This window comes from Gymnogyps californianus, chromosome 2 (genome assembly GCF_018139145.2).
Source record: "Gymnogyps californianus isolate 813 chromosome 2, ASM1813914v2, whole genome shotgun sequence".
Classification (NCBI taxonomy): Eukaryota; Metazoa; Chordata; class Aves; order Accipitriformes; family Cathartidae; genus Gymnogyps; species Gymnogyps californianus.
Genome location: NC_059472.1, coordinates 139974075 through 139989834, shown reverse-complemented (window position 1 = coordinate 139989834; position 15760 = coordinate 139974075). Strand labels below are relative to the sequence as shown.

General features: G+C 42.1%; 1 protein-coding gene across 1 annotated transcript; it reads right to left on the bottom strand.

Annotated features, from left to right (window-relative positions):
* Positions 1–5929: 5929 nt before the first annotated feature.
* On the bottom strand, positions 5930–12195 carry SEM1 (SEM1 26S proteasome subunit). Its single transcript, XM_050892503.1, has 3 exons — positions 12083–12195; positions 8077–8170; positions 5930–6122 (listed from the first exon to the last, which is right to left on the bottom strand). Exons 1-3 carry the CDS (start codon positions 12156–12158, stop codon positions 6080–6082), a joined length of 213 nt encoding a protein of 70 aa, XP_050748460.1. The 5' UTR covers positions 12159–12195; the 3' UTR covers positions 5930–6079.
* Between the last annotated feature and the right edge of the window lie 3565 nt (positions 12196–15760).

Sequence of the window (15760 nt, the reverse complement as noted above, 5' to 3'; positions counted from 1 at the left end):
CCTGCGGCAGGAGAGCCAGAGAACTGAGCTCATACCTGTGGGATGAGGGCTGCTTTGTACTGCACCCTCTCCATTTTTAATATGCCCCAGAAAAAAAAAAAGATCAAGATGCCCTAAAAAGCCACTGAAGCAATAGTCTTGTAATGGATCCATCTACGCTACTGGTTACATTAGAGGTCTTGCCATTTCACATGTATAATTTGGAGTGAATCCCTCTTTACAGTGATCCAACGGTAGTGCCATGTGATGTGCTCACATACCCTCTCAGATGCTGCTTTCGGCTTAGGAGTGATTTTCATCCGTTCCCATTTTAACCTTCAGGTAGAAAAGGGGTTTTTTTGTCTGGCCTCTTGCTGCCATCGTTTCCTGTTTGCCCTGACGTCCAGTTGGGATCCTCCTCCATGGCGAACTGCCAGCCAAGAAGAAAACGTGCTTGGGTCTCCGCTCTGCCAGTTTAAGCACCAGCTCACACTCACCTGCACGGAGGGCACAACAGACAGCTTAGGAAGGGAGGAGGAAAGCTAACGTCTTAAATACTTCAGAGTTAGATTGATCAAACTCTTCTGCTAGAGCTTACGCCTCTGTGTATTTCTGACCTGAACCAGTTCTCTTTGGCGTAAGAAAGCGGTACTGAGCTGAGCACAAACAGAATCATTACACCTTTGTTTTCTGGATTTGCTGGTACCACCCAGCCACCCCAATGCTATCCCTGAGGGCGAAGTGGCTGTATAGCATCAGTTCGTTACCCAAGTCTTGAAAAACAAGGTCCCAACATTACTACCAGCTCGACAGTACTGCTGAACAGCCCTCTGACTGGGACAATTCATCCTTTTAATCTTTACTGATGCAAGAGGCTTGCGTTGTATAGTTCCATCGCATCCTATTCAGACACTGCAAACCAATACCACAAGAAAATGAAACACAGCCCACCACCCACCCTCCCCAGCTGCCCTATCTTGCCTTTTACATCTCACAGACTACCGGCTCCCTTGGGAAGGCAGTGCTTTGTTTTGCTCATGGCAGGAGGAACCCAAGGCCGGTGGCTGGAGTATTGGCAGAGCTGGTTTCGCATCCTCGGTGAGTCATCGAGCTGCCGTGCCTCCATCAGGTGCAATGTAAATCCAGACCAGTGCCTGCTCCTTTTCATTAAGAGCCTTGAGCTCACTACAGAAAAGATTGAAAGGGCTGGTCATTATCCATTACATGTGACCCATTCACTTGCTGATGGGCTGGTTTTCATCTCCCTGCCCTGCCTGTAGGCAAGCATCCCCCAATACCCTAATCTGCTTTTTTTATTCTCCACCATTTATTTTCCTGGGGCCCTTGTCAATGGTGGCTCCGTTCCTTCCCCATGCCTCCCAGCGCTGCAGATTCAGAAGCGTTAAAAGGTTCCAGCTCGCGCTAACAAATTCCAGAAAGTCTGACCATTTATTATGAAGCCAACGTAGGAAGGATTTGAGAAAAGCACAATGTAATGAGAGAGCTGGGGAGATGCGGAGCACGACCACATCCTGGAAGCGTGCAAAGGTGAACGGGAAGGGGAGGTGGGGAGCATTTGGAAGCCCATTAAATGAGGGCTTATCATCCGATTTATGTAAATGACTTCAAATGCCTTCATTTATTAGAAGTATTAAGCTGCATTACTGTTTGCCTTTGGTCTCCTAATTTGGTTGCTAATGTCTGAGACAACTGTTGAAATTAATTTGAAATTAATGTTCCTATATAATTACTTAATGAATCTCACATTCACTGCCCTTAGCTCTCAGTTGACAAAGGATCTCACACACTGCATGTAAGAGGTTGGAATACTGACTGTGATTTTAAAACGGTTGCTAAATTATAGTTTGCAAATATTTTACATTTATATCACACACTTCATCTTGAAGGATCTCGGTGTGTTTGAAATGTTACATAACATTCATTCTTTAGTAAAATTCCATCACAAAAACTTTCTGGGCATCAATCTTCTTACTTCCCTGCATGCCTTGGAATTAAATCAAATTTAGCTGTATTATTATGCAAACACAAAATCATACCTGCATTAAAAGATTATTATTAAGGCTGTAAAGTCAGACACTTAAAAGATAGGAAATGCTGGAATTGTAACTCTGTGCAATATAAATTCCTTTTTCCATACATATGTATTCTCATAGTCTTTAATTTTATGATCGTATATTTTCCTATACTCACCTCCTCCCTCAGGGGACTTATTAGTCCTTGTTAGTGTTCAAGAAAAAACAGGATAAGAAAAAATAAGGTTCAAGAAAAAGCTAGCAGGGGAAGGTAGCAACTTGTGGAGTCCTTGCCTCATTCCTTACAAAAGCTGCAAATGTTGTAATGCGGGTTCCTCCTTTTCTAGGTGGCTGACTTGATACCCCATAAATCCTGATTGGCAGAAATGCTGAATATGCACAGCAGTAACTGAAGCTAAAGAAACATTCGAACGTGCAGAGCATTTTACATACTACCGAATCCAGTGAAACATGAGGTCCTGGGGTCTCACGCCAAGCACTTAAAATTAGCGTACACTTCAAAGAGGGGAAAACACTTCTCCGTCTCCCAGGGATGGTGGAAAATGTATTAGAGCATTTGCAAAGCACACAGACTGCTGTGATACGGAGACCCAAACTTACTCGTTCTGTACAGCAGTGTGGACACGGTGCAATAAGCGGGGAACAAGACATACCGTGACCCAGGAGCAGAAAGTATCTAGGGAAGCTGTTTGTGCTGTTGTGCAAGCTAGCGGAGGGAGGCAGGGACCCGATGGGAAAACAGCAAGGGCTTTTCTGAGACAAAAGAGCTGAATCGAAGGCTTTCCAGACAGCCTTAATTTGGACTGCTCACCATTTTGTGTGCTTATCTGTGACTTTGCATTTCTTCTTACGTGTGTATAGTTTCTGAAGGATCAAGGTAAAGCGAGAGCACCAAACTCATTAGCAATCAGGGACCCTTCAGAGCTTTCCTCCGAGTTAGCTGAACAGTGCTTTGCCTTGGGACATCCTCAGCATCTAGGCCAGAGCCAGTCAACCTTCCCCACGCTGCAGAATGCCACCTCAATCTTCATGTACAGGAGAGCTGTAGACGCATGCCGCATACCCCGGCATGGCTCAAACTAAGGACACTGTGTCCAAGAGTCTCAGGGCTTGGCTGAGGGACAGGCTGGTGAGGTTAGGTCCCCGAACACAGGGTGACGTCAACCTCTTTGTGACCTCAATCTCCTTCCTACAATGGGGAACAGAGACTACCCAGCAGCCCACACCCAGGCAATCACCACACGCACACCTCCACGCGTTGTCCTACTTTCTTAACTAGAAACTGCAACCTCTCCTGCGCTCAGATCTTTGCCAAACCTCCCTCTCTCCACCACATTCCCACCCTTGCCAGGCTGCAGGTGCTCCTTCCCAAATCCGTCTTCTCTCAGTGTGTCCTCCCTCACACCCCCGAAAAATTCCTATCTCCCACACTTCATGCATTCCTCAGCTAACAGGGATCACTCGAACATCTCCAGGGAAGACCTCCAAAGAAAACCTCTCCCAGCATGGCCAATCTAAAAAACTCAAGCCTCCAAGCACATGGGAAGATTAGTTCCTTTTAAAGTTGCATAGCAGGTAAATTAGAATGAATTGCTATGGTGACATCCTGGCCAACCACATTGACTTTCCTCTAGAACACCAAAGCTGTCAAAGATGAAAAAAACAAATAGGCAAAAAAGTCTTCAGCTTGTCTGAAAACCAGCTGGGTTTTAAAATTTTTAGAAAGAAATAAAACAGCCAATCTGAAGTAGAAAGGTCCCAAGTCATTTTTATACTAGAAAGCTTAAAAGAAACCATATGACCACGCAATAAACTTCAGGGTAAAAAAATTAAGAATAGAGTGGTAATTATACAGGCCATCAGCCTCCAAGAAGTGCTCGATTTTGCAATAAGCTACATTCTTGTAGCTCTTTGCACATGACTTCTTGTTTACTCCTTTGCAACAGATTCTCTTATGCAGACAGCATTACATGACCTTATCATCAAACCGACCCTCAAAGCAGATTGCTCTCCTTTTTTTTTTTTTCCAGCTGGGGGTTTCAGGTCATGTGCTAGCAGCTGAAGGTTATTATTGCAAGAGTGCAGAGCCATCAGACTACCTCAGCCTAGGCTTCCCTTCCAATTCTGCTTTTGTGAAGAAAGCGGGAAAAGATACTAACACAAGACAACTGTGGCTCAGCAAGAACTAAGATTTCTTGAGGCAAAGATGTTTTCCTGCCTCCATGGCTTCCTCCTGCTGCTACCAATTGATGGGACAGGGCTGCTTTCGCCAGGTTTCCAGAATCCTGTAATGGAAAGCAGCTGTCCGTATCCAAAGATTGCACCAGACATCTCCATAATTCTTCTGTCATCATCTGTTGGTCAGTCTCATTACTCAACTTCCCAATACTGATGTGTTAATAACACCAGCAATCCCAGAACTGTACTGAACATTCTTTTTTCTTAAACGCCCAACACTAACTTGAAGATGTTTGCATTGCTATTTGCCACTCAATACACAGACTTGTCATTTGTTACTTGTCAAAATAGGAACTCCAGGACTTCGTATTCTACCAAGTTGGGCTGCAGGAGCCACACAACAAGTCACTCACTTGAGCATAGGGCAAGTCTACTTGAAAGGGCCTCCCATTCTTTTCCCAAGCAGTACAGAACTGGACAAACAGAAGGCATCCAACACCATCTGAAACATTTCGTTTTGCAGAGCCATTCAGATTGCAATGGAAGGTCTCAGGCTTTACAGAGCTATCTTCAGAAAGCAGTAAGGGTCACAGTGAATCTTGCCTCCACCATAAATATAGCATCACCTAAATAATCTGGGGAGGGGGAAGCTTCCTAGCATTTTGCATTAATAAATGCCATTATAATGTAAGATACTCAGTTATTTAGTTAACAAGGTTAAAGCATTTAATACCATTACTGCATATCCATCAACTAATACCTTTATTCTGAAAGCTCACTTTAAATAACAATTACGTCTCTGCTTCTCTACAGTGAACTGCTGAAAAAGCAAGTAGCTAATTCAAATTCCACGAGTACATAGCTATATCTGCCCCTTTATTAAAAAAAATTTTTTTTTAATTTGCAATCACGGCCTACACTTCCAGGGTCGCCCTATCTCCCTATGTCTTTGTGTCCACAAGCTTTAACAGCTCCTTTGGGGAAGATTCATGGAATTGGTAATAGGTTTTGTAATTCCCACCTTCTGTTTTCTAGTTGAGAGAGTAATCGAATCCAGTCACTACTGCTGGATCTATCTGGCAACTATTTGTTGGCCTCCATGAAATGAGTTGGAAGTTTGATTTCCGTTCTCAGCAGGCATGTTTGTGTGATACAGACGAACTGCTGTAACTGGCAAATGAGAGGCAATTTCAGCAGAGATTTCTAGGCTTAAATAAGCATGAGAACAGAACTTTTCACCTCCACAGAGGTCTCCTCTTTAACAGGCTTGAGAAATGACAGGACAAGATTGGAGAGTTTGGATTTCTGCTGTTGTAAGATGCACTTTAAAGTGGGTTTTATCTTTCGAGTCTATCAAACTGGCACCCACATGAAATTACTAACAAAAATAAAACAAGTCATGATGAAATAAAGCTTCTTTTGCCTCAAGATTTTATCACTCCCCAAAACTCCTTTCTACCTCTGCTGCATTTTAATTGAAATACATGAGTATTTTATTTCTTTTTGACATCTCCACATCCCCTATGACAGAAATGTTCACTATTCTTCATTCTGGTAATGCTTAGTTAGTTCCCCATGACAGGAGCTGGTGCAATACTATCAGCCACTGACAGATCATTAGTAGCATTCTAGGCAAGTCCATGAATTCTGTCACACAAGGCATTTCAGAACTGAAACACAAGTTACCAGGTTAGTAAAGGCTGAACGTCTGACTAGGCTAAGATTAAAAACTTTATTTTTCATACAAAACAATAATAAGTCCAAGCAGATAACGAACTAAGTGTGTCTCCTCATTTTCCACCTTTTCTTCTTTTCTCAATATAGTCTTTCCACAGTTCAATGTTAAACCACTCCATATTCAGCAAAAACTATGAGGTTTCCATCTTGTATCCATGTTTTTCTAATTCAGCTCTGTATAGAGAAAAAGAGAGGTATATTAAAACATACAAATAAATATTGTCAGACATTTGCATTTTTAGAAATGAAATATACTGCACAATCTACAATCATTTTAGAAATAATATGAACATGTCACACTGCTTTTTGGTTCCTATCAATAACCTTAACCTCACTTACTCTATATAGTTCTTCAACTTCAGCTTAGTGTCTTAGATCACTAGAAGTGACTTCGAAGTGAAAAATTCAAATACTTGTTTTAACCATAAATATCATCCTCTGACCCACCGTGGCTGGAGTACAACTACATGGCGCAAAGCAGCACCTGTGGGCCTGCAACAACTCCAGACACATTAGAAGAAACAAAATATTGTCTTATACCAGTTATTCTCAAGATTTCCTTAAAACAAATGAGCTCACTAATCTGAGCAATTTAAATGCATGTACTTCCAAAATAATTTTAACTTTTTTTTTGTTTGTTTTAAATAAAAATACGAGACTGCACTAATTTTAAATCTTGGTGCAATACACCTACCAGTAAACAACTCTGAGGGAAGCAGATTGCTTTGTTCCCCTTAGTTGTGGCCACGACAGCAAGTCAGCAACTGCAAACGTTATCACTCCTGCCCTGTCCCCACTTTGTTTCTCACCTGCCTCCAAACACACCAGCCAGAACTACATCCTGTTTTATCTCCTAGTCTTAGCATACATGTATGTACATACAGTAATCCAAACCTTGAAAAATATTTTAGGTTAGTTTACATACTTGGTAGTGTAATTTTAAAAGTGGAGGCCTGCAGCATTGTCTTTCTAAAGATGAAATAAAAACATGCTGCAACCAAGCAACGTTACAAACTATCATTTTAACAGTAGTATACGGTCACCAAACTACAGGCTACAGTTAAGGCACAGTTACTGAATGTTTGTCAAGATCAACTATGTTTATCAAGAATTACACCATCCCTTGAAAGACTGTTTCACTACATATCGACTTCTTTTCCAATATTACATTTTAACTGTCTTTCAATCTTATAAGAAACAACTATACCAACAGACTATTGTTGTATCTTCTACATAAAGGATCACTTTCACCCAAGTACAACAAGGGAGATCAGCCCAGGAACTGTTCAACCAGGCTGTATTACAGACAGTTCGCTCTTCATGCAACACACTGAGGGATTAATTATAAAATGTGACTTTGTATTGATGCTTGAAACAATTTAAGTTGTTATTATTATGCATCAGTAAAGGATTAACTGAAACTACAAGTGACAAAGAGGATTAAACAACTGGATTAGAGGTACCCAAATTGCTATCACTTTTTTTTCAAGCATGTGATGAACAATTACTTTGCTGTTGTTCCTCAAACAGCATGCTCACCACACACAACAAGGAAACCTTAACATTAATATAGATAACTGATGTCTAGAAAATTTGTCCATTTGGACAAAGAACAGCAATGTTATTTGAAGGTATAGAAAAAAATTTATAACAACACACTTTGCATACCACATAGCATAGAAGAGATAATCTTGGATCCCCTGCATTAATCTTTGCAGTACAGTTCAGAGTTTTCACACATATGCAGAAAAGTCCTCAGAAAAGGATTTATTCATGTTAAATTGAAAAAGTGTCAACTGTATCACAATATGCAGAGATCTTTGTACTCTTTAAGTTGTGTAGCACAGCAAAAGCCTGAACACGTCAGAGACATTAGGCAGATTTCAGGGCTCACAGTACAATTATTAAAAGATGAAATGCCAATCAGTACTTCACTGTGCTGTAGCCTCTTAAGTCTGGTTCTGAAAGGCTTTAGACAGAAAAGCACAAAGCAGAGCTTTCATTTATTTCCGTTTCAGATCCCTATTCGTTAAAGTAAGCAGATTTCAAACTTTCACATATTAACTAAACAATGGCATTTCAAACATTTTGCCCATCCTCTAGAACAGTAAGTTAAAAATAAAATTACCTTAACTGATTGGAGAAATCATCTTCTACATTGTCATCATCCCAATTGTCTTCCCAGACATGTGCATCTTCATCTTCATCTAAGCCAGTCCAATCTAAAGACAAAAAAAGAGGTCTAAATATTGTATGCTGCATTGCTTTGGTACTGTGTCTTATTGACAGATTAGCTCAGCCTCTGGGCAAGGCAGACTTCTGCTGGTAACAAATTTCTCTAACAGAAAAGTCTGGATCATATTTAAGTGTTTATGAAACCAAAAAGCACAGAAAGATCTAAAAAACACCTCGCGATTTCTTGAATTAGAATAAAAATGCAACTCGATAAAAAAAAAATCATTACACACTTCACATCATGGCTTGCAGGATTACACATTCATAAGAGACATTCTGCATACAAATGGACAAGCTGTAGCACCATCGTAAAAAGAAAGCAACATTGAGTACTTGACTCCTAAAAGCTCAAAAGGTGTGCAATTCCAGGTTTGTATTTAAATACTTTTTTGTGATTAAAAAAGTAAACATATATCAAATGCTTTTGCCAAAACACATACACACAGATCCTCAGTTGACTCAGATCAGATGCAGTCTACGGATAAATGCCAAAAATGTATCTGTGATGCAGAAGCAAAGGCAAATTGAGAGAGGCATCTGCAAACTGCAGTTGCTACCTGTAACCAGCTACTTCTGGGTTCTCAAAACAGGAGAAGCTGTTTCCTTACAGAGGCAAGACACTAAATGTCCATTTGCAAACCTAATTTCTATTTTTCCTATAATAATCTGGCACATCACCCTTGACAAATTACTGATCATCCACTTAACATTTCATTATAAAAAAAAGATAAAACTAACTAGTTTAGAAAAATAACAAAAATGAAAAATCAGGAAGGCTCAGAATCGCTATGTAAATACAAGTCAGTTTACTTCACTGGGGAACACAGTTTCTCAGTTTTCTTCTACTGACATACACCAAGTTTTTCTAATGTTACCAAAATAAGAAGCACCCCAACTTTAACACTTGTGACCCTGTATTCCTCAAAGTCTATTAGTATATTTAAAGAGATAACACTATTCTTCCCCTTACAATTCAGTAAGCCATCTGCTGCCCGTCCAGAGAAAGCTTTGAGGAATAAGGCCCAAAGTAACATTATGATGAAGTATGAAAAAAACCTAGTAGGGTAAAAGATTAAAAACTAATTCACTGTGAACAACTAAACTTTATAAAAACGAAGGTTAGTCCTTGCATCTTCTCCTCCTTTTTCTAACACTGACAGGCAACAAAATTAATATTTGAGATTAACCAGGACAGGAAAATCCATTTGTAACTGATTAAATACACACACGTAGAAGGCATTACAATCAAACTTCCCTACTCAAATAAATTATACAATGGGAAAAGATGAAGGAGCATAGAAATCCTACTGGTCCTAAGGACAGTAAAAGAAGGAACTAAGAAGAAAAGGTGAAGAAAAAAAATGCAGTATAAAAAAAAAGCATTATTTTAATTTAGTTGTACTGCTGCCTGCTCAAAGGGAAGGATTTTATTTTAGAGGTATCTGCAATAAGCGTTGCCTATTTATATGCAATGGATTTTTTTTTTGGGTCAAAATAAAAGCTTTACTACTTACATCATTTATCTGGATTTCAAAGATACAAAAAACAAAGCTCAAAACAGTTTAAAAAGAACATAAAGTCAAACTTTTCTATCTAGTCATGTACAAGTAGCTCAGGTATATCTACAAATTTGAGAAAAGTCATAGTAACTGGTATTCAGCACAACAAACAGCAGCTTCAATCATAAAAGGTCAGCTGGGGAGACTGCGAAAACATGCTCCAAATGATACTGAGCGAAGAAGAGTCAAAAAGGCCCATGTCATCTTCCACACTGAAGGGGAGAGAGTGAGAGTAAAGCATAAATTATGTTCTCATCGCTGTAGCTACAAGATTCTACAGTATCTGTATGTTGACTCTATACTCCAGAATTGCATAATAAAGTTATTATTCCCAGCTACGTTATATGCCTGTGACTAAGTAAAAAATAAGACAGCTTTATCTGGGATTGAAAGTATTAAGAATATTTGGGAGCCTGCTACCATTAAGTATTACTAATATACACCAAAATTACAAAATCAATTTTGATAAACTTGTCATGGCTGGACTCCTTAAAAAAAATATTTTAATATACTGATCACTGATTGCCATATTTTGCACTTGAGAAGGGAAAACAAAAAACAGTTTTTAGAGTAGAGGATAAAAAAACTAAAACCCTATCATTTTACACATTACATTTTACATTCTGAAAAGCACTGTACAAAAAGGTTGTGACCAACTCACATACACTTGAATCTATCATGCCATACTTCAGATAAAGTATCCTATAAAAATAGGACACATCTGCTTTCAATACATAAACTTGATTTGATAAATTATTTGAAGAAAAATTCTAAGTCCGAATAAAAGAAACTCCCCAAAAGCCAGTGGTTTTATCCCTTAATATAAGTTTGCATTATCTAATTTCCTTTGGAAAAAAAATGGGTAATAGAACGCAAAGTTTTTCTGCTGCATAGAAAGTGGTGTTTTAATTTGAAAGAAGAACAGTTTGGCATGGGTTTGAGCACATAGTTATCATGATTCTTTCCTAAGCACTGAAGATAACATTCAAAGTGGTCTGAACATTCTTTGTAACATCTCAAAACTATTATCTCACTTGAAGATTTAAATGGGCCTCTTTATAGGTTCTTATTTTTTGCAAGACAGATCAGCAAGAAGCCTGATTGTGGTCACTCTTTAATAAATCTCTCTTCTACCCAGAAAGTTTGCACAGTACTTGGTTTTAGTAGTACAGCTAGATTCAAGTAGAATTAATTTCAGCTTCTGTAACAGCAATTCAGTGCCCTGACCAATCCAAGGTTCAGAAGCGTGTTTCAAAGACTTCCTTCCTCCCTACTACAAATACTTAATTTACATTAAATAACATAAAAATTTTTTGCCTGTTTAGGAAACACATATGGGAAAGAAGGGCTAGTCTTCTCAGTTTAGTTTAGCTATCATCTCAATTATGTTAATAACTTTTTCTGTCAGTAAGTGCAAAAATAGTATTTTTACTGGTACTGAAGGATTCAGAACACCTAATGCTTGTAAGGCCACAAAAAAAAAAAAATCACATCTAATGAAGACATTACAGAAAAAAAACCCTGACATTTCATCCATCATGTTTTACATGATTTCTCGTTATCCACAGCTTGAGACAATTCCCAGAATTAAGGATATGGAGAAAACAATCATGCCCTAATAGGGATCTTTTCAAGATTATATCTGTAAAAGGACACTGAGTTGTTTTATTGAAGTCCACATTTAATTTCCTCATTCAATATATTTCTACCTATGAAAAACAAACCAACACATATTTGTTCTTCAAAAGGTAAAGAGATTCAGAGTAACTACACAGCACATTATTTCTTTTTCACACTTTTTACCACCTTACACTCAGTTTCTGCCCCTCATCCCTCCTCTCCCTAGCAATTCTCATCTCAAGAACTGCGATGCAGCAAGTTTCTCCCGCACTTGTTTCCAGCTCTCTCGCACAATGACACAGCACTTCCAGTGCGATGTGCCCAGCACCGTGAAACCAGCACAGCTGGGCACAGGCAGCACGTTCGTGCTTGACCCCGACTCTGACGGAGCTGCAGCCCCGCACCTCTGACCGGGGCGGGGGGGGGGCAGGAACCCGCCGGGCACCGGAAAGCTGCTTCCGTATCGCTGAAGCGGTGCATGCCGAGACGCATCACACCGCCGTGGAAACCCTGAGGGTTGCTCTGCGGACAGGGACCCGCTGACAAACCCGCCCCGGCCCGCCGCCCCGCTGCCGCTCCCGCCCGCCGGAGGCCGCGCGCTCCTTCTCCGCCTCGGCCGGCCGGCCCGGCCCGGCCCAGGCCGCGGCCTACAGGCGGAACCGCGGCCGCCGCCACCACCACCCCCGCCACCTCTCTTCCCGTCCCCGCCCCGCCGGACACCTTCGGCCGGGAACTCCTCAAACTCGTCGTCCTCCTCCAGGAGCCCCAGGTCGACCGGCTGCTTCTTCTCCGACATGCTCAGCCTGCCGCCCCAGCACCACGTCCCGCCGCCCGCGGAGACTGATGGGATACCGGCGGCCGCCACCGCGCCTGCGCCCTGCCGGCAGCCGGCTCCCGGCAGGCCGCCTCGCTCCGCCCCCTCCCACCGCCCCGCCCACCCTGGCCCCCCCCCGCCCCGCCCCCTCCTCTCCCCCTGACAGAGCCACCTCACAACGATCCCCCCTCTCCCCCTGCCCCGCGCTTCCGCCGCCGGCCCGGCCCGGCCCGGCCCGGCTCGGCTCGGCCCCGCACTGCCTCCCCGCCTCTCGCTGGGGTCCCCTCAGGGCGGCCTCCCTGCCGCCGGCCGCCCGCCGGCCCTGGCTCTCCGCCGGCACCCGCGCTACCCCAAAGCCCGGCCGCGCCGGCCACCGGCTGCCGCTGCTGGGCAGCTCCGGCTGCAGCCGTGCCGCGGCCCTCCTTGACCCGCGGGGCGCGGTAAGGGAGCAGGTGCCGGGGGCTTGGGAAGAGAAGAGGCCATAAACCGGGATATGCGCCCGCCGCCGCCTGTACGTGCTCCCACTCTCCCGCAACGGCTCCTGCGGCTGCCAAGCCGGAGGGTCACCGGCCGGGTCTGGTGGCAGCGAGATTTATCGCTCCGGAATGAGCTTGGGCTCCCCGGAGCTGGCTGACGTGCCGCACGGACCGAAGCTGAGAAAAGATACCCTGTGTGGAAAGTGTCAAATGTATTTTCAGTACTGTGGGCAGGGATAAATCTGTCCACTGCAACATTAGACCAAATTATACAAGCCACTGCTGCTACTGAACACATCTGTTCTCTTTATATTCTTTCATTATTGATTCATATTCAGGCAAAACCTATCAAGTATCAGCCTTCTGTCCTTCTAATCTATAACCGGAGGGGGGGCGGTTCCTTCTGGCATTTTAACATATTGTTTCAAAACCTACATCTAATTTACTGTCTTTTAAATTCCTTGTCCATCACATCAGACGAACAAGGAAGCAGCTTCAAAGGGAGATTATGACTAAAGTATTCAATAAGGGTTAGGATGTTACATGAAAAATAGAAATGCCTTGTTTTTTAAATATTCCAAAGTGTATTCATTTCACTTAATTTTAGATTCTGTTGATGATTTAAACAAAGGCAAAGTTCAACGCTTACTAGCCTGAACAAGTTTGTGCGTGTGGCGGCTCCGATGGCTTCTCTCTAGGCAATCACCTTATAACAGTACTGCCAGTTTGTTGGAGGGGTTGGGTTTTTTTCCCCTTGCTCTGTGAGAAGCTGATTCACGAGACAATGACTTGCACAGCTGGGTTATACTCTGTCCTAGATTTAAAGTCAGGGAAACAATGAACAAAAAACTGGTGTGGGAATTCATATGTAGTTCAGTTTCAACCCAATATAAGCATGTTCTGGCATGCGGCCACAGTTAAGGCAAGGTGGGAAATGAGCCCTTCTGCCAGATGAAAGGGCTAATCGAGCGGTCACATTTTATTTTTATGTGATGGAAGGACTGACTGACACTGAAGATCGTGAAAATTATGGAAACTCTGGTTTAATAAATCAGTATGTGAAATCTAGTTATAACTTGGCTGGGATTTTTAGCAAGCCATGCATTTTGGAATAATATATATCCTGCTCTATCCAGAGAGTACAAGATAAAGTCATAAAGTGGATAGGGGTCTGTCATATCAAAAGCTTGCAAAGATCCATGATCATTCAGTTACTAAGGCCCATATTCAAACCCTCTAGTTTTTTGCCTTACCTAGAACTAAACTATGGAGTTTGCAGCACATTGGGGAATACTGAGATGCTCAACTGCACCTAGATTATCTAAGAAAAAATGCAACTTGGAAACTCCTATGGACAAGTAGCTTCAAGTAGCCCTGGAGCAGGAAGCGGCTTGAACTTGTTTTGAAGACTTTACCTGCATATCTGCTGTGGAGAAAAGATAACAGCAGTCCTTCCCACCCCCTTTCCTCCTCCTTCTGCTGGTTAGGAAGCTCTGGAGTGCCAGCAGGGAGAAGAATCTGTACTTCCCTAGGGGATATGGCTAGCCACTGCACAGGGAAACAAGGAAAATCAAGGACTCCTGAAGCAGTGTCTTACTTATGTAGGGACTGACCACAGTCAGTCTCAGATCTGAGTCCTCCTTTGCATTTCCCATCTGTGGAGCTGAGTATTCCCGTATCGCCAGTAAGCCAAATTTAATCTTACGTTGTCACAAAAATCTATAGTGTCAGATTCTCCTCCTTTTATTATAAATCTCAAAATTTGTGATGGTTCTTTTACATTTGTGGTTTCTGGAGTTTTGTGGTTGAATAAGAAGCTTAGCTCTTGTTTAAAAAGGAGAGAAATAAGTTTCTAGCCCAAGCAATTCAAAATGACCTTGAAAATATGAACAAAAAGTATTTCAGATTTACCTATTTTACTTGTAAGATTGCTTTAAAATAATGGATTTAAAAATAAAAACTTTAAATCCATTGGTTTAAATCCAATACCACAGGTTTTGGAATCCTGGAATTTACATTACCTTATCTAGCCTTTCTAGCAGATGAATGCATGGATGCAGACCTCACTGCAATTCCCAAAACCCGTTAACTCTCTGCTAGTAAGGTTCTACCTATGCTAAGGGCATAGGTATCTGCCACGCCACGTTTCTCTCATCAAGGTACACCCATCCTACGCTGCCTGAAGGACCTGATCTGCGAGACATTCTCCAAGCCAGCCCGCTAGACCTTGCAGGAAGAGGTGCCCAGTGGACAAGGCGACAGGCTTGCCTTCAAATCTCCACTGTGTCCAAGCTGGATTTGACCTGATGTCAAAGCCGAGTGCCCCAGTCACCAGGCTGTTTGCTGGTTATTTGGGGGTCAGTCTTTTTCTCTCTTCCAAAGTATATTCAGGTACTTTCACTCATGGTGGAGCAGATTTGACAAGTAAATAACTCAGTCCGCAACACCAAATAGCCTACCAAAGAGAAATTCTCCTGGCAGTTGGTTGATGTGGGTGACATACCATATCCCAGATGTATGTTTTTGACCACCAGACTATACAGTAAACAAGTAGAAAGAACTTATCCTCCTGCAGGTAGTTGTTAGAAAACAGTGATTTTAGTGCCAGTCTTGTGACTATGATTTCTTGGCAGAAGCACGGTCTTAAATCATATTTTCTTAAGGTTTCTTACTGGCATTCTTAGGTATCTTCCTAGTAGGCTTTGTATATCCCATACCTTACTGCTCCCAGGAAGCATGTAAGGAACTTACATTTCTCCACTGAGCAAAGACATCTTCGAATTCCACAAAGTATCACAGCATCTAAAAATCTGGTGATGCAGTTTATAATACTCGAGCCTTTTGATGGACCTAGCCCCATTGACTAGTCTTAATTCTTTAGAGAAAAGAGCATAAGGATTCAGCTGTCCAGAATAGATTTTCCAGTGTGAAAAGATGTTTGAAAGGTTACAGGAGAGTGTCCAAGCCCCAAGTACGATTGGAGTTTGATAGTTCCTAGATGGACCATCGAGAATAAGAGTTGCCTTTCAGCATCTACCCTATGCAATCAGAGTGGGAAAAGGCCACTGGTACCTAATCAGAACATACTGCCATTGCTTTTTGTTTTAT